The 22716-nt window shown below is 39.1% G+C and overlaps 1 protein-coding gene across 1 annotated transcript; it reads left to right on the forward strand.

Moving 5' to 3' along the window:
* The first annotated feature begins 907 nt into the window (after positions 1–907).
* adamts15a (ADAM metallopeptidase with thrombospondin type 1 motif, 15a) lies at positions 908–16837 on the forward strand. The gene is made up of 8 exons (XM_055043761.1): positions 908–2053; positions 7839–7971; positions 8773–8940; positions 10979–11262; positions 11338–11515; positions 11637–11809; positions 13384–13559; positions 13692–16837. Exons 1-8 carry the CDS (start codon positions 1139–1141, stop codon positions 14485–14487), a joined length of 2823 nt encoding a protein of 940 aa, XP_054899736.1. The 5' UTR covers positions 908–1138; the 3' UTR covers positions 14488–16837.
* Positions 16838–22716: the final 5879 nt, after the last annotated feature.

Here is a 22716-nt window from a genome sequence, read left to right on the forward strand (position 1 = left end):
ATTATAAATAATAGTAAACCTATAAATCCCTCAAGGGAGATTAGAAAGAGCAAATTTAGAATTTTTTTTTTAGAAAGGTTATAGAGAAAATCAAATATAGCCTCCATCTGCATTTTCTTTCTAATAAGAAATTATATTATTGAAATTCTCCATTGTCTTATGATCAAGTTTTTCTTAGTTTTTAACTTAGTTTTATCATTTCCAATGTAAGGGCTGCTTTAACTACAGTCAAACACTTAATAAAATATATTCTACATAAAGTGATTGAATGACTGATGACAGTTTTATTATTCTGTAATGGTCATATTATGTCTTCTGCCACCCAGCCTCCCTTTGTGCCAACTGCAACGTGGATTTAGCAAACAAAACCCGAAGAGCATCTATTTACTCAGCTAGAGGGCGCAAGTGTTTTATCCGAACAACAAGCGCGCCTTGGCTTTTGCTGTCAGTGATACGTGCCACATTCAGGTCCCTATAATTTATGCTGCCAACTGGGAAATTCTCATAGAATCAAGTTACAATAGTAGATTTGTGATGCTTTGTTTAGACAAGATCTTTTTGAAATATGTCTCTTTTCCCACCCGGAACAAATATGTTACACCCCTTCTATATAAATATATAGAATCAGTTCTGTTTATTTACACAGCATCAATTCACCGCAATTGTCATTTCAAGGTTGCTCTATGTAATTTCCAGTTATATATATTCAATTCAGTTTAAATCGTTCCAGAACATTTCAGTATAATCTTTACAGAGTTGTGAGGAACTGCAGATGAAGTCCTCATCTGAACTGCGCATCCAATGAGCGCCTCCAGAGACTGCCCCCCCCCCCCCCCCCCCCCCCCCCGGTTAAGGAGAGACTGTGTCCACATTTTAACATGTGACAGAATCGCTCCGTCCTCAGAAAGCAGCGGTCGCCTCAGCGCTTGCAGGTGGAACATGAAAATGGATCATGACCGGGAGGAGTTTACTCTGAGTGAACTTGTGCGACCGGTGGCATTGTGTTAGAGCCCTGCGCTTTGGATAATGCTCTTCACCCTTATCTGTGCACTTTTCCGCTTCCGCTGAGATCCTACATTCAGCTTAGTTTTCTTTGCTCTGTTGGTCATAGCGTTCCTCACTTGATGCAAACATCGACATGTTTGTCAGGACAGTTTTTCTCCTCCACTTTGTTAAATTTATTCGATGCATGGAAAGTGAGATTTGCTTTCCGATTAGGCTGGATGACGACAGGGATGATTTTAACAACGACTTGGATATCAGTGTTAGAAAGCGTGTCATGAAGATACAAGCTTTCCAGCAAGAATTAGTGATCGATTTACAGCAAGATTCAGATTTTATTGCTCCCTCCATCTCTATCCAAGACGGGTTTTGGTTCTCCAACACTGATGTCAGCACTGACTTGAGAGGGTGTTTTTACTCTGGATATGTGAACGGTGACAGAGGTTCATATGCTGCCTTAAGCCTCTGCAAGGGTTTGAATGGTGCCTTTGGCTTCCAGGGTTGGGAATATTTCATCCGCCCGGTGCGCAATGACACCCGGAGCGCACAAGACGCGCACGTCGTCCGACGCAGACCCAGCAACGACCTCAAGCGGAACTCCGCTTCCAGGTGCGCGGTGGAGAGCGACCTGAGCCCCTCAGACGCGGAATCCCTGCAGAAATACAAGCAGATGACGAACCTCAACAATGTGACCGAAACGATACTGAAGAAGCTGGGCAGAGCCAAAAGGTTCGCGTCTGTCCCTCGGTACGTGGAGACGCTGGTGGCTGCGGACGAGTCCATGCTGAGCTTCCACGGGGATGACCTGAAGCACTACCTCTTGACGCTGATGTCGGTCGCAGCGAGGCTGTACAGGCACCCCAGCATCCTCAACTCCATCAGCATCACAGTGGTGAAGATCGTGATTATATCCGAGGAGGACAAAGGTCCCAAAGTGTCCGGGAACGCAGCCATGACGCTGCGTAACTTTTGCACCTGGCAAAAGAAGATGAACAAACACAACGACAAGCACCCGGACTACTGGGATACAGCTATTCTCTTTACTAGACAGGTAAGATAGGATAGTTCACAGTAAGGCGAGGAAATGTATTTACACTATAGCCTTTTTTCAACATATGTACAACCACAAGCTTATATTGCTTTGGAATACGTTAGACCAAAACAAGTTGTTTATTTGTAGATTTAAATTATATAAAGTAAGAAAAACACATTATGGGAAAGAAACTATTGAAAAAAAACCCTTTTGTATTTATGTATTTATGCCCCTTTAGTCTGTTATCCCTAAATAAAATGTAATGCATTACCAAAAAACACTGCAGCAAAATGCTATGCACACACTGGACATGCAACACTTAGTGGTAGCAGCATGAAACCTGTGGAGATGTTTCCTTTAAGCAGGCATAGAAAAACTTGTCAGAATTGATGGGAAGATGCACTGACCTAGATTCAGATGAATTAAAAAAAATGCTAGAGGGTGCAAAAGTTCTTCAGAAAGAGGAGGAGATTAATCTTCCTGCACTTCAATGATCCCAAGCAACCAGAACTACCATAGAGAGCCTTAGATGGATTCATATTCATGTGTTATGTGGCCTAATCAAAACCCAGGCCAAAATCCATTTCTGAATCTGTAGCAGCACTTGAAAATTTATGTACACGGACATCCTATGTTTAATTTGCTCTACGCTCAAGTTATTTTGTAAAGAAGACAGACAAGTAAAGACAAACACCAACAGACCTGAAGCTGCAAGATGACAAATGGTGGCTCTATGAAGTATTGACTTTGGAGGGCTAAAAACAAAAATGCATATCTAATTTTTCAGATTTTAATGAAACCAAAAGAATGTATGCACACAGGCATATTTCACATACATGGTGGTCTTCCTGTCAAAATCAGTCTTGTCGGTTTTTGGTCAGCTCTGAAACACAATTCCCATCTTTGTGGCAACAGTCACAACCTGCCTCCAACGCTGATGTAAACCTCATAGAACAAACTCTATGTTGGTGCAAATTTTAAACCATATTTAACAAGCTTTCTAGACTGAGACGTCATCTCTAGGACATGAGAGACACTTTGAAACGCTTTCATCTAAAGTAAAATAGGATCTATCCAAAAGCAGCTCCATCCAGAATAAAAAGCCAAATGCAATATAAGGTGTTGAATTTCTTTTGGCCACTTCTACTGTGAGCTTCGGTATAGTTCTGACTTTTGCCAAACATTAACCATTTCCTCTGATGACTCTTTTGCAAAGCATTTGTTTCTTCAGCCCTTCCCATTCTCCTCCAGCTGGGGTTTTTCCAGCCCTGCCCACCATCCTGCCTGCACCTCATTAAACCGGCCCCTGAAGGGAGGACTGAATAGGTCGGGGGACTGATCAGAGTCGCATCCTTCAGCGTATTTGCCCCAGCTGCTTTCTCTGAGTCAGGAACAAGCAACTCTGCACAGCTGCAGACAGATTGCACAGTTGGATCTTTACAACACACCATCGCGTCTGACATAAACTTCCTCCCGCATTCATTATCTGTGCTGTGTTGATTCTGCACCACATTCCCTCATTCTCCAGAGCACGGAACTCAAAAAGGCTGCTCCGGTTCCACACTTAGCTATTTCATAAAATCCTGATTGTTTTGGCTCTGCAGCTGACATTACAAACTACACAGCCAGTTCAGATGACCCTAATAAACTGCACAGGGCCGGCCCACCATGAGTAATGTGGATACAATTTGCTATATAAAGCAGGAAGGCAGGCGACATGGGATTCCAGCTCTGTTTCAGTAAGCATGTCTTTCAGTGACCTCATCTGCTTTAATCAAGGACTGTTACAAGCACAAAAACAGCATTTACAGGAGATTTCTTATACAAACCATTAACAGCAACTTAAATGTTTAGAAACACAATTATTACAGCATGCATGGCCAAGATCTGCAGTATGCACAAAACCTGCTTTAAATGAGTCAACTCAAACAAAACTTTCGGTTTTGATCAAAAATAGGTCAATATTCTTGTACATTTTTTGTGTAGTTGTGACCAAAAGAAAGCAATGTAAGTTTTCAATTTGGTGAGCTTTTATACAATCAAACCAATCAGAAGGACAGTTTTAAGAAGTCTTTGATCAGGAATTGGTTGTAACTTAACATGTTTGATCATTTAAGGCATGGAAACAGGACGTTTCTGATTCAGTTCTAGCTTCTCTGTCACATTCCAGCCACAAACTTGAATGTATTTAATTGGGATTTTATTTTACAGAGCAACAAAAAAGCAGCAAACATTTGCAAAGAGGAAGGAAAATATTTTGCTCTTTTGCACTTTGAGTGACTCGAATTGTTTCCACAGTTCTCTTCAAAATAACTCAAAGGACTGTCAGATTAGATGGAGAACATCTGTGCACATCAGATCTCAGCTTAAAAACTGAAGTCAGAATCACCTTGAGAAAAGTCAAGAGCTTTCTAATGGAAAATCCAATATTACTGCATGCAGTTATATTGGAAAAGTTCATATATTTTTCAGTCATCTTGTATCTTGTCAGATCTTTCACATACTTCTTTATTCAACATATTGCTACAATGTTTGAAAGTTGAAAATGCTGAAAAATACATTGTAAATGCCTTGTTCCAGTAATGTGAGTTAGGCTGGTGACCAAATCTCATGTTTCAACAAATCGTCTTTCTGTCTATTGGGGCTTATTAACTCACAATTATGCACAGCTTTTCTATTTTTTCTGCAAATAATTTGGCTTCCTCAGGGAAAGCCTGCCCAGAAGGGCGTATCACTGTTTGACATCTGGGGGTCAAACTATTTCATTGTAGCGTTCTTCCAGAATTCCCCTGTATTTAACTTCATGTTCTCATCACCAGCTTCCCTCTCCTGCTGGAAAAGAGCTTCCCCACAGCTTTTATCAGTCAACTCTGAATAACATTAATCATTTCTCTTCAAGAGGTAACTGGTTTGGTTTCGTCACATACAATCCTAACAAAACATGCTCTTGTTTGAGGCATGAATATTTTTTCAACATACTGAAGAAAATTTGGGAAATTTGCTACTTCCCCTCCCAAGAGACTAAGAAAATGTAGAAGTTTAGCTTTAGATACGCTACGGTTCAGTTTTTCCGCATATCTTCTTTCACAAGGGCAACTTTTTGGAGCATCTTCTGTCAATCCATGTCAGTGTTGACTGTAAAGTTTAGTTAGTGTGTTTTTTATTGTTTACCGTAACATTTATTTGGTATTAAAGTCTCTTCTGTGCTGTTGACTAACCAACAGAGTAATTTTGTAGGTTTTATGAAGACCAACTTGATGTTGTCCAGAGGCAACTGTGGTTTGGGCTCAAACCCTATTAATGGCATAATTACTGTTAAAAAATGTTGCAAAATTACTCATGTCATTAATTTACACAGTCTGATTACTGTACAAAAGCAGCCAAGAGATTAAATCAAACCATAAATTTGTGGTTTTTCCCCTGGGAGAAGTATTGCACTATAACTAATAGCTCATGGTATTTTATTTTATTGCCTCTTAGAATGTCTGAGGGAGAAAGCACCCCTACAAAGTCCAGATCTATCTGTCCATCACCCACTTCAGAACAACAAAGCATGGAAGAGCATTACCTAAAAATGCCAACAGAGCCTTTGTATGTCTAGAGATCCAGCATATAACCTACACAAACAGGACTGAAGACAAGGAATAGCCCTGACGTAATCCAACCCACACATTTGGAATAATCCCAACTTTTTGTGGAGAATGTGAATATAGCTCCTGCTCTGGTTATACAAGGACCAGTTAGCTTTTTAAGAAGTCCTGAATCAGCCCCACAAAAACATAACCACTCTCCAAATTTACAAAACTTACATAGACTGGGGAATCGAACTTTCTTGATCCTGTCAGCGGCTCCACGTGTTTATTTCCTAATATGGCACAAAAAAGGAAGAAACTGTGATCATTAAGAGAGGAATCAAAAGCTTTAACATATTTCTAGTTTGAGGTGTTTGTTTCTGAATACAAAAAAAAAGAACAAATCTACACCAGGGGGGCGAATTAAGTCATAGCAAAGAACTAACTCCCTAATATGGCAATTTCTTCTCTCCTGCTATGTTATTCTGATTCTTTTACTTAGCTGGCCCAAATTTTCACATGTCAACGATACACTTTAGCACATCTGGACTAGATTTTTACTGGCCAACAACTGTGGTTTCTGCGGTTTACTCTTGGAAATATTTGTCATAGCACTCAATGTCTTCACTTGGCACCAGGTTTTATGTTCGCATTTAGCTCATCCCTGGATTTTCAGGGCTGGACGAGGTCAGACGGTGCGTATGCCGGCTGCCATAGGAGTTTAGTGTTTGTGAGAAGTGCACAGGGTTATAGGCCTCTTTCAGCTCCAGGCAGATGGGCAGATGTTTGTGGCAACCAGTGCTGAAAAAAAGTCCAGTGATTACGGGGTTCAGGTTGAAACGGACACAAAGTCAAGTATTGGGTTTTAAAACCTCGGCGATGGAGAAATGGGTCAACTGGAAACAGCTCTGGCATGGAAATATTATAGGTTGGGACAGTTACCTCATAGAAGACGGTGTGCTCTAAACACTGTTTCTCACTAGGAAGATTTAAAGACTGGGTGGTGAAAGGCAATGCTGAGCATTACTGGGTCTTTTCCGAGTCTCCAGAGCACAGCTCCTAACACAGAGACCATTAAAAAACACCTAAATCATATTTAATATTCCCACTTTCTGAATAACATCATTCGTCTTTCAGTGTAATGGCATTATACTCAGTCATGATATTTCTTTAGCTCTGTCAGTCGTGTGGTATCCCTGCAAAGTCAGGCTCAGCTGCAAATTTAGAGCCTTCAGCCAAGAAGTCTGCTTCTGATATGAAATTAAACAGAAATCTCTGAAAAGAGACTCACATTTTGATTTAAAACATGTGTTCCTATAATCAGAGGAATCATCTTCAATGACATTACAGCAAACCATCTTAAAATGGCTGTTTTTTATTGTAAGTCATAGAGGTTGGTAGGCATTCTTGCCATCATTCTAATCTCTATACAGTTCAAGTTAAGACAAAATGTTAATTTTAACTCCAGGCAGAAGAAACATGGGGGCAAAAATAATTTTGAGCTCAACTGTATTTGCTGATACAATGTTTTTACTTTGACTCTTCAGTCCTGTGTGGGGTTCCATATTTTATATTCAGCTTCTTCCACTTCAAAAGAAACTGAAGTCTAAGGGTTTAAATAGCTGACAGTGATCCAACATGGCACTGGACGTTGTGGCGGATTGTTGTTCCAAAATGATTTTGAAATCCTATCGACTGTATTCTTTTGGTATGTGGTGTCCTTTCATAATTTTGGCTCAAACATTTTGTTCTAGGTGTTTTCAAACATGGATTGATGATTGGTAACAGCGCCATAAGCTGTAGCCATGTTTTCATACCAATTTTGCATCTTCAAATTCAATTTATGCCTTAATGTTCCAAGAAATATTATTTAAAGTGCGACAGGCGTAGCCTTTTTAAAATCCAATGTTTATACCTTAATTACACAGTATCCATCTGGCAAGCCATGCTGATATTCCTTTGGAAGCATATTTCCTACAGCTGAGCCAAGCATCGTATTTCTTTCTCATTTCAGCTTTGCTTCTCATGCTGCATTTTTGGTGCAGCATTAGAAGGAAAATAATAATAACTCATGGGGTTCCACTTCTGACATTACTCCAGAGCTCCTGATTGTTTACAACAGGTTTCCAGTGTGTCTACGTGGCCGGAAAATCTGCTAATGCAAGCGATTCTCTCGCTTGGCTTGTGTTTGCCCCCCTGCCCTGCTCAAATGTGTTGCTGTTTTAATGCAGGATCTTTGTGGCGCCTCCACCTGCGACACCCTTGGCATGGCAGACGTTGGCACCATGTGCGACCCGAAGAGGAGCTGCTCTGTCATCGAAGACGACGGCCTACCCTCAGCCTTCACCACTGCTCATGAGCTCGGTAATACCCAGATCTGACATGGCTTCAACGCACGTGTTATGCATGAATATTCAGAAGATTTTGTCCAAAAATGATTGATATCTGTTGATCACAATTTGTCACATTACAGCCACATATTTGGTTGGGGCTTTTATGTGATAAACCAACACAAGCTTCTGTATAGTTATAAAATAAACAACATATTAAATAAAATGTGGCATGCATTTCCATTCAGTCCCTTTACTCTAATGCCCCCAAATCAAATGCACTGTAACTAATTTCCTTTTTACTAGAAAACCAGTTTACCTGTGTAGAATTAAATTTTTAATTTATTAATCTATAAAGATATCGAAGAACATTAGTAAACACCAAGACAGGTTAGAGAGAAAGTTGTAGAAGAAGAGTCAATGACAAATTTTTATTTATTTTTTTACTTTTTACCTATGAGCAAAAATAACACAGCAGATCAAACCAAAGAGACCTTCTCCAATGGGAAAAGTGGTGGTGTCAGCATCATGTTGTGTGGATTTTTCTCAGCAGCTGGGATTAGGGAGCTAATCAGAGTATATGGGAAGATTGATGGAGTTAGAAGCTGCATAAAACTTGACACTGATGTTTATATTCTCCTCCCAGCAGGGCAGCAATCCTAAACATTCCAGCTCACAATTATGCATTGCTTTATGCTGCTTTACGTCATACAACTCGAATTAAACACACTGACGTTTGTGGTTGTAACGTGATAAAATGTAAAGACCTCCAATTGACCTGAATACTTTTGCATGTCACTTTATATATAAGAGATATCTTACATGTTTTCAACAGGCCATGTGTTCAACATGCCACATGACAACGTGAAGGCCTGTGAAGATGTGTTTGGAAAGCTGCAGGAAAACCACATGATGTCCCCAACGCTTATTCAGATCAACCGCACCAGTCCCTGGTCTCCTTGCAGTGCTGCCATCATCACCGAGTTTCTGGACAGTGGACATGGTGAGGATCTAGATCATATTTCCAATATCTTGAAATGTTAATGTGTTTGAACTGACCCACATTAAGGTTTGGCCTTTAGGTGTGTAAGTGAAAATAAAAGGTCTTGATTTTTTTCCTCAAGACAACAGGAGTTTTTATTAAACAAACATCAAACCCTGGGTTTATGGTCTTTCCTCAGCCAAACCTTTTCTATTACTGAGCTCAGAGGAAAATTACAAAAAAAAAGAAGCAATTCATACATTTGGGATGCAGATTGTTTGCCAACCAGGCCAGACCACAGGACCCAGCCTTAGAGCAACGCAAAACTTATTTTAAAACTGTACCCACATGTGTCCCAAATTACAGGGCTTGGCTTTGCGAGAGCCACCGCTGTGGTTTGGAGACGAGATGGCTCTGCCCAATGCATCCCATGCAGGTTCACTACAAATAAGCAAACATCTTTGCTTTTCTTCACCTCCATTTTTGAAATGAAAATACTACAATATAAATTTATGAGAAAGACTAACAATCATTCTTAACACAACTAAAAGCGTTGTGTTTTATTTCAGGACACTGTTAAAACCTGTTCTCTTAACACTAACTTTTAAAAGCCGTTGCCACAAATGGCTGGATGTTTCCAGAATAATGCTACATGCTCATCTGGCTGCACAGATATTGTTTTCTTTGACTGCTCTTCAGAGGGAGAATAGGACGGAAGAGGAGCGGTTCAGTTTATTGGGTGTAGAGTGAGTGTATATATAGCTGTTAGCCATCAACTAATTTGTCTGGCTTCTCTGCCAAATTTGCTGTGAAACGGAATGAAACAAATATACCACCAGCTGCTGCTTATCCATTTAGCTTTATAGCAGGAATGCAACAGCAGTTCGGAGTCAGACACTGTTTTCTTCCCTCTGCACATAACTGCTTTTGGATGCAAAGATTACCCACAAGGAGAAGTTGTGGACGATTCTAAGGAATCAAAACCACTTTCTTAAAGTACTTCATTACTTGGAAAGTTGTGTGTCATCTGTCTCTAATGGTAACAGTGCTTTAGTCTTTGCATAATTTACAAGCTGCCTTTAATTTTAAACCCGTGTCACAAAAAAGTCTAACCATGTTTGGTCAAAATGTTTCTGCATACTAAGCAACGAGGGTGGGCTGGTGGGTTTTCAGGGGAACTTATGGATGTGCTGGAGTCAGGGTGGCTGTAGAGTGTGGGATACACATTTTGGGGAGTAAAATGTTTTATTTTACACACTAAAAACACTAAAATAAAACATTTCAGTGTGCATTTTATATGACTGTCATTACTCTTTCATCACAATCAGTCACATCTCTATCTGAAATTTGGACTTTAATGGGAACAAGGTGAGGACAAAGGAAAGAAAGATGTGGAAAGATAACATGCACAATGATTTCACTGTTTTGTTTTAGCGGTGAAGGAGTGAGCATGTTTTAAATGACCTCTATGTGACTGTCTTTTGGAATGTGCTTTTAGGACTAATTTCTCTCATTTTTTCTACAAAAAGTGTTTTTGTGTGTGAACTGGAGAGAAAGCAAATCATTTTGGCAAAAAATCTGCCAGTGATAAACCTCACTGAAAAAAAGATTGTATCAGTTAAATATAACAAGATTTGTACAATAAGATCTCATTGCACCTGTACTAAAACATACTGATTTGTGATAACAGCTGAGGAAACTTCAGTCTCATTACCTGTGAAAACAGCTTACATTCATCAGCTTTTTTAAACTGGCCACACCAAAACCATTTTTATTAGTTAGGGACAAAAGACTATGGCAATTCAAAGTATGCAAGTTACTTTAATAGTGCTTTCACTGTTTTATACTGTAGTATCGTTATGACCTAACATAGCAAGTCTGGCACAAACATGATACTCACTCAGCCATGTTTTATGATGAAGATAAAGTTTTACCTTAACATGCAGTTTTCCAAAAGTGATCATGTTTGCTTAGCAAAACTAGTAACATTTTGTCCAGATGTTTCTAAAATTGTCTCACTTACTTACTCTCACTAACTACCAAAGCTTCTGTCTTGTAGGGGATTGTTTGCTCGACCAGCCTCAGAAAACATTAGTTCTTCCAGATGTGCTGCCCGGTTCCTCCTACGATCTTGACCGTCAGTGTGAGCTCGCCTTCGGAGAAGGCTCCAAGCCGTGCCCTTTCCTGCAGCCGCCATGCAGCCGACTGTGGTGCACAGGGAAGTCCAGCGGCCATCTGGTGTGCATGACTCGACATTTCCCCTGGGCAGACGGGACCCGCTGTGGTGACGGGCAGGTCTGCGATCGAGGGGTCTGCTCCGACAAACAGCTACAAACTGTGAAGGTACGACTGAAGGAAGGATTTACTAACTCTCATCAGTAGACAACAGGGTGTGATTAATGGATATCATTCTTTCAGTTGGATGGTCGTTGGGGTAAGTGGGGTCCGTTCGGTTCCTGTTCCCGCACATGTGGAAGCGGGGTCCAGCTGTCTAAACGGGAATGCAACAACCCAGCCCCTTCAAATGGGGGCAAATACTGCCAAGGAGTACGGGTCAAGTATCGCTCCTGCAGCCTCAACCGCTGCCCTGAGACAGGTGGGAGTCACTCAAAGAAAATTTTAACAATGAAAGTCTGAATTGCAAACCCAGCAATGTTAGCTGTGCCCAACAGCAGCTTCATGTCTTCTTTTCTGTCCTCGTTCATCTCTTTGTGTAGATAAAACTTATCGGGAAGAGCAGTGTGAGACCGCTGGCCAGACTTTCAGCAGTAACCGTGTTGCCCAGTCTATGGTGTGGGTGCCAAAATACTCCGGAGTTTCACCAAAGGACAGATGCAAACTCATCTGCAGGGCTAACGGGACCGGCTACTTCTACGTACTGTCTCCCAAAGTAAGCAGATAATGGACTTACTCTTGTACTTTATTTTAATACTTTGTTTTTTTAGTTTTTCTGTTGAACAAAAATTTAAAACAAACTGAGCCTGTAAATAGATTAACTCATGGGACAAATAATAAGTCGAGTTCTAATAAAAAAAAATATATTTATTCATTGTAATGGTCAGGATATGTGCATTGTCTTTCAAAACTATTTAAACTCTGAATTTTCTCTCATTTTGTTACCAGCATGTTTCGCAATGATGTGGTCACAGTGATGTGGTCACCATTGTTGGTTTGGAGTTTCCACATGGCTTTCCATTCAACTCTTGCATAAAACTCGATATGTGGAATAATATTTGTATTATTAACAGATTCTCCAACCTGAGCTGTGGATTTCTGCAGCTCCTCCACAGTTACAATCTGCTCCTTGGCTGCTTCTCTTCTCAGCTGCATTTTTGTCTGTAAAAAAAAAAAATCACTGCCTTCCACTTTGCTACCATCTATTGTCCTATCATGTAAAATACAGTGTATAATTTTCAAGAAATCAGTTTTGACTTTGATAAAATTTTGTTTGCAATTTTCTTTTGACAAAAACAAAAAAAAAGATGGTCATGATCGACTTGTAAAATCAGCAAAGAGGGTAAAACACCCAAATAGTTTTTATACACATTATACCAATAAAACACATAGAAACTTCTTGTTGCTGTGTCACAAAATGTAAAAGCAAATGTAAAGGATGTGAAGATTTCTGCATAACGCAGCCATCTTATCGTGGAGAAAAGTAAGGCAGTGGAGGGACAACAGCTTGTCTCTGTCAGACAGCAGGGCGTCCGGTTAGCAGGAGGAGCTGTGGGCTCCCTCCTCTCTCCAGCTCTCAGTCCTTGAAGGAGTAAAGCTCTGAATTACCACAGGATATTTCACCCACAGAGACGTGGGATTAATGAAAATGTGCTCTTTCCCCCCCACACCCCAACAGCTAATCCTGAAGCATAAATTGGTGTGTTGGAGTCAGTTCAAAAAGTATTAGAGTTCACAGAAAAAGAAAAAAAAATTGGGATAGAAATGTATATCATCCTGACAGATTTTCTTTTGTGAATTTTTCCACTTTGGAGTCCAAAACAGATTCATTACATCAGCAGATGCTAAGCAGTGACTCCTCCTACTGCAGTTTTGTCAAGGTCTCCCTCAGTTTGTGAGAGTGGAAAAGAGGCTCTAAATGCAGAATTATAAGATGAGATTTTCTGCAATAAAGCTACTGCAATAAAGAAATAGCTTTATTGCTTTAATGCAATAAAGCAATAAATAAAAAAATGAAATATGATTCATAATTCTGTCACATTATACCAGTTGCACTTTATAACATTGAGAGTTGTTACACACTATGATAATTAATAAAGAGGAGAGAAAAGAAGAATCAGCTCTGATCACTCTCAGTGTTCACTCTTTAAAACTGGATTATAATCACTTCAATGTTTGAGGAAGTTTGTGAGATTCACAGACATTTATATTAAATAAAGCCTTGTGTCAAAGGAGCATAAATCTTCCACACAGAGAAATTTGACCTTGATTTCTATTTGTATAATACAGGTTGTTGATGGGACTCCATGCTCACCAGACTCCACAGGCGTTTGTGTCCAAGGAAAGTGCATCAAAGCTGGATGTGACAAAGTGATTGGCTCCACAAAGAAGTTTGATAAGTGTGGAATCTGTGGAGGTGACAACAAGAGCTGCAAGAAGGTGTCGGGACTCTTCACCAAGCCTGTGTGAGTAAAACCAGTGACATCCCACTGAGGGATTCTCGTGTCTGCCTTTATTCTCACTCTCACTTCAGCAGAACTTCATTAGCTTCACCCTTGACAAAAGCACTCATTGACTATAAATGTTTTGGCATGCAGGCACGGCTACAACTTCGTTGTCGTGTTGCCAGTGGGCGCTGCCAATGTGGACATCCGTCAGCGAGGCTACAAGGGAATGATGGGTGATGACAACTACTTGGCAGTGAAGAACAGCCAGGGGCATTACCTTCTCAATGGGAATTATATTGTGTCTGCTGGCGAGAGAGACATTATTGTTAACAACAGCCTGTTGCGCTACAGCGGCACCACCGGCCTCTCTGAGACCCTGCATGCCGTGAATCCTCTAGGAGAGGCCTTGACCGTGGAAGTGCTGTGTGCAGGCAAGATAACACCTCCTCGCATTCGCTACTCCTTTTACCTTCACCGTCAGACCAAGGAAGACAAAATGCTGAAGAAGGGGGAGCGTGCAAATTCGGAGAACAACGTCCTGACAAAAGACGAAATGAAGGAGGATGAGGAAGACAATCTTAAAAGCTCTTACAGCAAGATGAATGCTCTTGTCGGGAAATGGACATCTGGACCCTGGGAAGAGTGCTCAGTGTCCTGCGGCCGTGGTTTCCAGAGGAGGATGGTGCGGTGTCTAAAATCAGATGGCAAACCAGGGCTGGACTGTGATTCTTCACAAAGACCCTCTGCCACCAGGGTTTGCGGAGACCCTTGTGCTGATTGGCATATTGGGCAGTGGTCTCCCTGCTCCAGAACCTGTGGGAAGGGCTTCAAGAGACGACCTCTCCACTGCAAAGACCAGACTGGGCTTCTGCTCCCAAGGGATCTTTGCAAGGGCTTACGTAAACCTCAGGAGCTGGACTTCTGTAACCTAAGCACTTGTCAGTAACGTGAAACTATATATTAAAAAAAATAATATTAATAATAAATAAAATTCTGTGTTTCAAAGGAACCAAAACGAACCCTCCAGCTTGTATTACACCATATCTAGTGGTTTCAGCTGTTGCGTCCTGCATTGTTGGACTGCCAGAGGATATTAATGGAGAGAGCTCAGAAGAAAAACAAGAACATGAAAGAGCAGCAGCCAAGGTTCTGGCAGATCAGTTTCAGTGACATCAGTTTGGCTTTCAAAAAAATCACCGCGCTGTAGCTCGATGAAAGCTACTCAATTTGAAAGTCAAATAAAACAGATTCTTGCACTGCTAGTTGATGCAGAATCTTTAAGCAATCAGCCTATTTTACCAGAGAGAGTCTGCAATCCATTTTATGTCACAATAGTTAAATTGCACAGATGTCAGAGTTTTAGCTACATCTCACAAACATTGGTGAAGTCAGCTGGGTGTCAGAAAGTCTGCAAAATTATCTAAACCGACAGCTGGCAAACGTTTAATGTTCATTTAATCATAAAACATCATGAAATTCACAAGGTTATGCAGATACGGCTGTAGCAACAGTTATTTATTAGCAATATAATAATTATGTTTCTAGCTAACGGCGAATAACTGTCAACAGCATTGATAGGACACTTTATTTTTCCCAGCAATTTAAAGGCAAATCTTCATTATGTGGTTAATTATGTCTAAAATCCTGGTTTGACATCAGTGCTCTGTTATTGCTCAATAAACCTGCAAGGCTTATGTACTTCCATGTCAAGTCTGTATTCTTCATACATGATTTTTCAAAATTTCATGTCTTCAATAAGAGATGCTGGTGACTGGAACTGACTAATTTTGAGTTTGACATGTCCTGATTTTTGATCGACCAGTCAGAAACTGAAAAAAATGTTATCTTTCTCCAATCAGCAAAAGCACCATGATAAACTCTGTAATGGTGTTAATGCTGTTAATGAGTGAAGGAGAATTAAGGTTAGTCATTTTCAATATTACTGGGGTGTTTAAAGTTTTTTCACAGAGATTTTGAGAAGCACAACTAAGATGTTTGCAATTTATTTAGGATCTGAAAGAGCAAGATTTAAAACAGAGAACAGTAAGGCCCAACCACATACACCGCAGTATTATATTTATCCTTTATATATTAGATTTATCTGATCGGACATGCTCCATTTGAAAATGTTGGCAATCTTCTGGAAATCATTTAGTCCAGCTAAAGATCTAAATTGTCTAGAATATGCACAATTAGACTGACGAGTCTAATTATTATGAGTTATAATGCTAACCATGCTAATTATTAGCATAAAATGCAAAACAAAGACAAAATGTGTAGTCATTTTGTCTTTGTTTTTAAATAGTCAAACTTGTTTTACAATGACTGCCCTTTTAGTGATGTGGTCCACTAATGTGAATGTTTAATAAAAGTCAGAGCAGAGTTGTAAAAAAAATATTTTTGCTGTTTTTCTTCTAGTTTTTAAATAGAAATTGATTAAAAATCCAAATAGTATGCCACATCTCAAAAGTCTCAAAACTAATTTTAATTAGTTGTCTGATTTGTCTATTTGTGTATTGCTGTAACACCAGCTAAAATATTATTATAGATTGAAGAAATGTTTGGGTCATTTCACATCTCCACTGAGTTTTAAGCTCTTTTTCTCTACTGATTGTGTTTGTCAAATATCACTTTAGAAAATTAGATCATTAGAGCAAGTCTTGAAAACACATCATCCTGATGCAAATTAATAGATAGAATTCAAACCTCTCAATTTCCCTGACATAAAGCAAACTGGTTTACATCCACTCATGTATGAAAAACATGGACTTGTGCAAAGCCACTAATCTCTGACCCTCGTTTGACCTTCGCCATTTGTTTTCACTGTTCAATGTCATCACGTCCTAAAGCCTGTTACGTCAAGCCTGTCGGGAACAGATACTGCAAATAATTTAAGGTCAATCAAATAAAAAACAGAGGGAATGTTGTTATCCTGGTATGTCTTTGTTCCTGGCCCCAGAGTCTGAACTAACTTGTTCCTGAATGCTAGATGTAATCCTGCCATTTCTTATGTACTTCTTTTTTTTAAGAGGCCAGATTAAACAACCCTATAAGATCCATCTTGCAACCAACTACAAAATGGATGTTATATTAGTGTTAGCTGTTTATATTTTTCTATGTTCTTAATCAGCTTTTGCACTTTGTACAGCAAAAGACAACAATGACTTACATGAGCTGTACTGTATACTATGTATACATTTTCTCAGCTCTGTGCAAAAAATTTTTTTTTCACATGTATTTGTAATTGTCTTTGACTTCTGCATATTTATTCCAAAATAAAGCAATTAATTGAAAGATCTGGTATTTAAGTTTTTCTCTCCTTTCTTGATGTAAAAGGTGCAACATGTTATAAAAACCCTGACAGACACCTGCTGTCCTATTATGAGCTATTCTTAGTCAAACTAATATATATTTACATGAATTTACTGACCAAAATAACGCTAATAAGGAACAGGAAGTCTACTTCTGGTCATGCCAATAAAAGAGTCACTGTCAAGTAAATGTTTAACAATCCTATTATTCAGTTGATTACTAGTGATGCCTCTTTGGAGGGAATCGAATGTCCAGAATTCATTCACTTCAAAGAGCTGTTCGAAAGAACTATTCAAATGATCCACTTTTGAAAATATACATTTTCTAAGAGCAAGCCATTTTATCAAAACAAAAATATGTATGCAAGTTTTATAAAATTTCAAAAATAGAAATGTAAAATACCCAGGAAGTCTTTTTATTTTTTTATTTTTTTTATTTTACAAGAGTGTGTGCATTAAAATTTAAAGCGAAGTCTGGTCTGCCTAAAAAGTCTTGGTTCGGTTGAAGAATATCCCGATGCTGAATATCAAGAACATGGGAGACCGCTTCTAAAGCAGGAAGCGGACTGCAGCTCAGGGCATTCTGGGTAAATATATCCAAATCAAACAAACAAGTCTTGCTTTGGCAGGAGAACTGCCATGTTTTTCTTCCAAAGACAACAAAATCCAAGATCTGCTGCCTCTCTGTTTTAGTTTACATTTTGTGAAGAAGCGTCTTCCAGGTTTCTTGATGCAGTGCCGCCACAGTTGGTTTTTCAAAGTGCCTGGTTCACCTCAAAGAGTTTTGTTTCAGTTGTTGCCTAACAAAAATTGACCAGAGTCTGCTGGACTATCCACCTTTAGTTAGACTTTCATAAAAGCTTGGAGAAAAAGATCTCCAGATTTTCATCTGGTATGAGGGAAAAGGGCAAAGGTTAGGAAAAAGTCTTCTCTCTTACATTTATTCATATCCAGTTCCATAGCAGCAGAATGCCACCTGCTTGCTCCCTGGGTTTGAGCTCCCCGGCTATAAGGCATGACATCATGTTCAGCGTCTTATCTCTTCCTGTAGGCCCTCAGACTGTCCTGGGTCTGTCATATCTGCTGGGTTGAGAGCAGCAGTTCTGTGTGGGTCGGTTTCTTTCCTGAAAGGCTGACAGGTCTAACCATCTCCAGCTGTGGCTCATTAAGGCTTATCAGGAACTAATGTAGAGATTGGCTTGGTGAGGGGAGGGGAGAGTCACCAGAAGATGATTTTGTAGAGTTCAGCATGAATATTGCAGAAAGGAGCTAAAAAAGGAAGACATAATTTTAAGATTTGGTTCTAGACATACTGTAATAAATCAAACGTTATCTATCATTGGAAAATCTATTTCAACTATTTGTAATAACTCAACGAGTGAATGTTAAAAGTCTTTCTTTCAACATCTAATAACCACAGTCGTTGTAGTTTTTTTGTTGTTGTTTTTTTAGCAAACTAAAATAAAAAATGTCATTTTGACCCACAATCCTTATCCTCTTGGCTTTGATTGGTTGTTTTTGACCGAGAGCGGTGTATTTCTGCAGGTGGCAGTAGGACCACAGGGATGCAGAGGAGCTTGACGTTTTCACAGATTATCTGCCTCATATGAAACTGTCACTACACAGTGAGTTTTATCAAATTTTTTTTTTAAAAATCCCATTGTGAGACATCACAGTAAAATTAACATAAAATCTTCGACATTCCAACCATACAATTAATAATCACTGTATATTTATTTAAGTGTGAAGCAAAATTTACTTAGAATTGAAACTACAAAATAAACACTAAAGTTTTGAAGTTATCCAGCCTTCTGAGTTGGAAAAAAATGAGTTTTTATGAAACCTCAAAGTCTGGCCCTGAACACACTGAATGACAACAATAACACTTTCCTTCACACACCGATTGGTTAGTCATTCGGCTCAACCTAAAAGATTAAAGATGTCACATAATTGAGGCCAGACAAACTGCAGGTGTATCTGGAAAGCTTTCTGCAGATAAATGGAAGAGAGTCGGCATTTTATTTAGTGATCAATTAACTAAAAGAAGAAAACAGCATTGATTACTGCCAGATTGCTGCCATCCGACCTGCAGAATCAGACTGTTTCTGAAGGTTGAAGAGTGTCTCTCCATGAACAGCATAAGTCCTGCTCTTCCCTCCTCTTTCAAGAAGAAAACCTTCTCCAGTCTTGATGCCACCAGGCAGCGAAACAAGTATGAGACCTTGAGAATACAAGTACTCATCTGTTCATTCCCTCAAGAATTAGGGAATGATTCCTATGTTAGTTACTTATGCCATCACATGCAAGAAAGTGTTGTAATAAAGCATGGGTGGCCAGCATACCTTGCAGCAATTCCCATGTAGCCTATAAAGTCTACTTTGCGTTGCACAAGTTTCACAGTCAACATTTCAGTCATGCAACTGCAAGTATTTTCCACCGGTTGAGCAGCAATGTGAACTCACTCTCCCTGTCCATGTCTGTGACCAGTCCAAGAGTGCAGCTGTGAGCTGAAGTGGAAATGTTGAATTGTGCAATTTTCACATGACGTGTCTGACTGTCTGACTTTAAGAAATAGGTCTGAGTCTGCGGGCGGTCTCATTTCAGACATTTTTTTGAATTAGTGAAAGAAAGCAGCATTTCAAAAAAAAGAAGAAAACTTTGACCTAGATAAGAGAAGGAAAGAAACTGGAGCAGAGCTTGTGAAGAATTTATTTGTCTGACCAGTTGCCTTTCTCCTGGATTTGCACCCATATTTATTGCATGAGTGATGTGTTTGATTAGGCCAGATTGCCTTATCAGAAAAATGTATGGTTGGGAAAGTTTCTTGAATTTAGCTTTTCAGATGGGAGAAGAAAAAAATGTCTTAATTTAAATGTGATGAAAATTAGTGCATATCCTTACTTTAACACATTTTTATTTCAGTTCTGGCATCGAGTTTTCTTAGGTAAACATGTGCCAGTTATGGAACATTTGATTAACTTCTGACTTTTGTATACTTTTTTTAAAACCTAAAACTAGCATATAACGTGTCATGGAAAAAAGACAGATCTTTTCTTAAGGTGCGTAGAAAGCAGCAGTTCTGTGTTAGAAAATTTTAATCATCTTTGTTGCCTCTTGCTTCCACTCCTCACCCCTGAATATTTTATATATATAGAAAGCATAGCTGCAAATATTATGCAGAAGAACTGCTGGTCATGCGCTTTACAAATCCGACGTTTAACAAAAATTGCAAGAAGATATTCATAGGTGGAAAAATGTCATGAATGTGCTCTAGAAGAGCATATTTGTGTGCTACAATAAACCCGGCCTTTTCCCAGTTTCAGATTTTTATTTGCTACACTGTGTTACAGAAACAATGTATAATTTCCACGCACTTCACCATTGTATGCTACTCAGTGTTGACCTACCAAATAATATAACAATAAAATGTGACAAAATGTGAAGAAGTTCAAGAGGCACAGATATTTTTGCAGTGGACTGTGTAAGAAAATCTTTCTCCGTTGTGGAAGAAAGATATGTATACACTGAAAGTTTACAACTGAACAAGCAGACAAGGCTTTCAAGTAATTTATTTCATAAACAATACATCCCATTTTCTCATGTGTTATGCGCTCCACAGCTGTGAGTGCTTGGCATTTAATAAGATTCACTTCATTTCCTGTTAAAATAAATATCCTGGCACTTTAAATTTTTTTTGCTTTTTCATGCTTCATCAATAACAATAAAGCAACCCACTGTGAAATATTGCAAACTTTTAAAAGGCTGACAGAGTCTGCAAACATTTAAAAGTGAAAAGCTCAGTTTTATTATTTTATTTGACTAATGATATATGTTTTTCTGATCAGATGTAAGCATTTTATTTGTGGTCGAGTCAAACTGCCCACAAACCACAACCAATTTTAAAAACCATCAATACTGTTTCGTATGTTGCTCTCACGATTAAAAACTGGTTCTTGTAAAGACTGAACAAGCCCAGTTTTTCCAAATCTAAGTGGGAATGTGCTGAGCTCCGCAGGAACTGGGTTTCCTGCAGAGTTGTGATGATAGACCTACAGCTGACCTCTGCTGAGGGAAAACTGCAAGGCAGTGATTCAGCGCGTCGCAGCCGTGCTACCCTGTGTGACACTTCAGTGACACATTTGGGTTGTGAATGCAGCGGCGGCTTCATTAACCACAGATCACTGGGTCTACACACATGATTCACGCCTCTGCTGCTGAGTTCTGGAAATAAGCTTACTCACATGAATGAATCCATCTGGCCTTTTAGTTGATATATTTGTTGAGAAATGTCCTTGAAAAAGTCGCTTTTTAAGGAGTTGCAAACGTGCAGATAGTGTGTCTTTGGTATTCTGCTTTACGTCAGACAAGTTTACCGGATTTAAAGGAAGTTCTGGTCTCTGTTGGGTCTGTGCCTTATCTACTATCCATTAATTATACTCTAAAGGCAAATATAAAGGCTGTGCTGTACCCCGTTTGGAAAATCTCTGACTTGAATTTCGCCATTTGCAGATGATTCAGAGTTTTTCATTGTAACTGCATCTGCTGTTGTCTTTCTACTCCTACCGTTCTGAGGTCAAGTCAAGCTGTCCTCAAAGTTGCCAATTAAGTAAACGATATGCAGATGCTCATCTGTTTGGTCATGGGCTTCAAATGTCCAAACATGACACAGAGGGTAGAATTAAAAGTCGCAGTAAAATATATTTAACAAGAGCAGTCATGTGAGGAAAATGTCTATCGGGTCGGAAAAAACTGCACATATTCAGGCAGCAATAGGGAAATTATTTGTCCTCTTTGGCGTTGAGAAGTTCAGAAAAGAGACGGAGCAAATCATAGGAGAGTGGCATATATTCTCATGTTACTTATACTTTCATTTTGGGACACTTCGACATTTATTGACAAAATCACTACAAACAAGTTATTTAAGTTTAGGTCAGAGAAATTGGCCCCTGGTATGTTTTATGAAATTACATATTTATGCTAGTTTTTGGTTTGAAAAAAGTATACAAATGTCAGGAGCTAATCACATTTTCTATAACTGGCAGATGTTTACCCAAGAAAACTTGGTGCCAGAATTGAAATAAAAATGTGTTAAAGTGAGGGTATGCACTCATTTTTCATCACATTTAAATTAAGACATTTTTTTCAATGTTTTGAGATTTGATTTCCTTTAAAATGTCTTAGAAACAAAACACAAAATCAACTGCAACTCTAAATGTCCCCCTTCAACAAGGTGATTCATTGACCTCTTTCTGAACCTTCACCTTTGGATGATATATAAAGATTGAAAAGTAACATAGTAGGTTAAACATATCTGGATTTATTTTTACATCTTGTTTATACTGTGTAGAACATGTTCTTTAATCTGAGCATCTGATTCACAATAACTTCGTGGAAAAAAGCCGGCCGCCTTTTCCATTTGGTGATGTGAAAGGAGATAAACGCTCAACCTCAGGGTGAACTTTTCGTCTGGTATGTCACTGTTTGGTAGGTTCACTGACGACAGTCTTTTGGCCAGAGTTTATTATGAGCCGAATTTGAGAAGAATAATTACCATTATCTTCTTTCCTTACTCAGCACTCAGGGTCAGTGACTGAACGAGAACCTTTATCAGCAGATTGCAAAATGCAGACATTATCTACAATTACACTACACAGATACATACAGACAAAACAAATCAGACATTCCACGATGGGCAGCAATTAGGGGTTTAACTGTACACATAAACCATGATTCTGTATGTAATTTAGTTTTGGAGTCACAATTTGACACAACGGGAAAAATAAATTGCTCCAATTGCTCTTTTTCACCCATTTTGAACAGAAAATTTTCCTCACTCACACGCACACAAACAAACAAACAAACAA

This window comes from Poeciliopsis prolifica, unplaced genomic scaffold (genome assembly GCF_027474105.1).
Source record: "Poeciliopsis prolifica strain line A6 unplaced genomic scaffold, Auburn_PproV2 SCAFFOLD019, whole genome shotgun sequence".
In the NCBI taxonomy this organism is placed as follows: Eukaryota; Metazoa; Chordata; class Actinopteri; order Cyprinodontiformes; family Poeciliidae; genus Poeciliopsis; species Poeciliopsis prolifica.

What these genes read in the sequence shown, in the direction of transcription:
- adamts15a (XM_055043761.1), top strand. Translation starts at nt 1,139, where the DNA reads ATGTTTGTCAGGACAGTTTTTCTCCTCCACTTTGTTAAATTTATTCGA. An exon ending in AACAGCTACAAACTGTGAAG is followed by an intron (nt 11,263 to 11,337) that starts GTACGACTGAAG and finishes TCATTCTTTCAG; the next exon opens with TTGGATGGTCGTTGGGGTAA. An exon ending in TCTACGTACTGTCTCCCAAA is followed by an intron (nt 11,810 to 13,383) that starts GTAAGCAGATAA and finishes TGTATAATACAG; the next exon opens with GTTGTTGATGGGACTCCATG.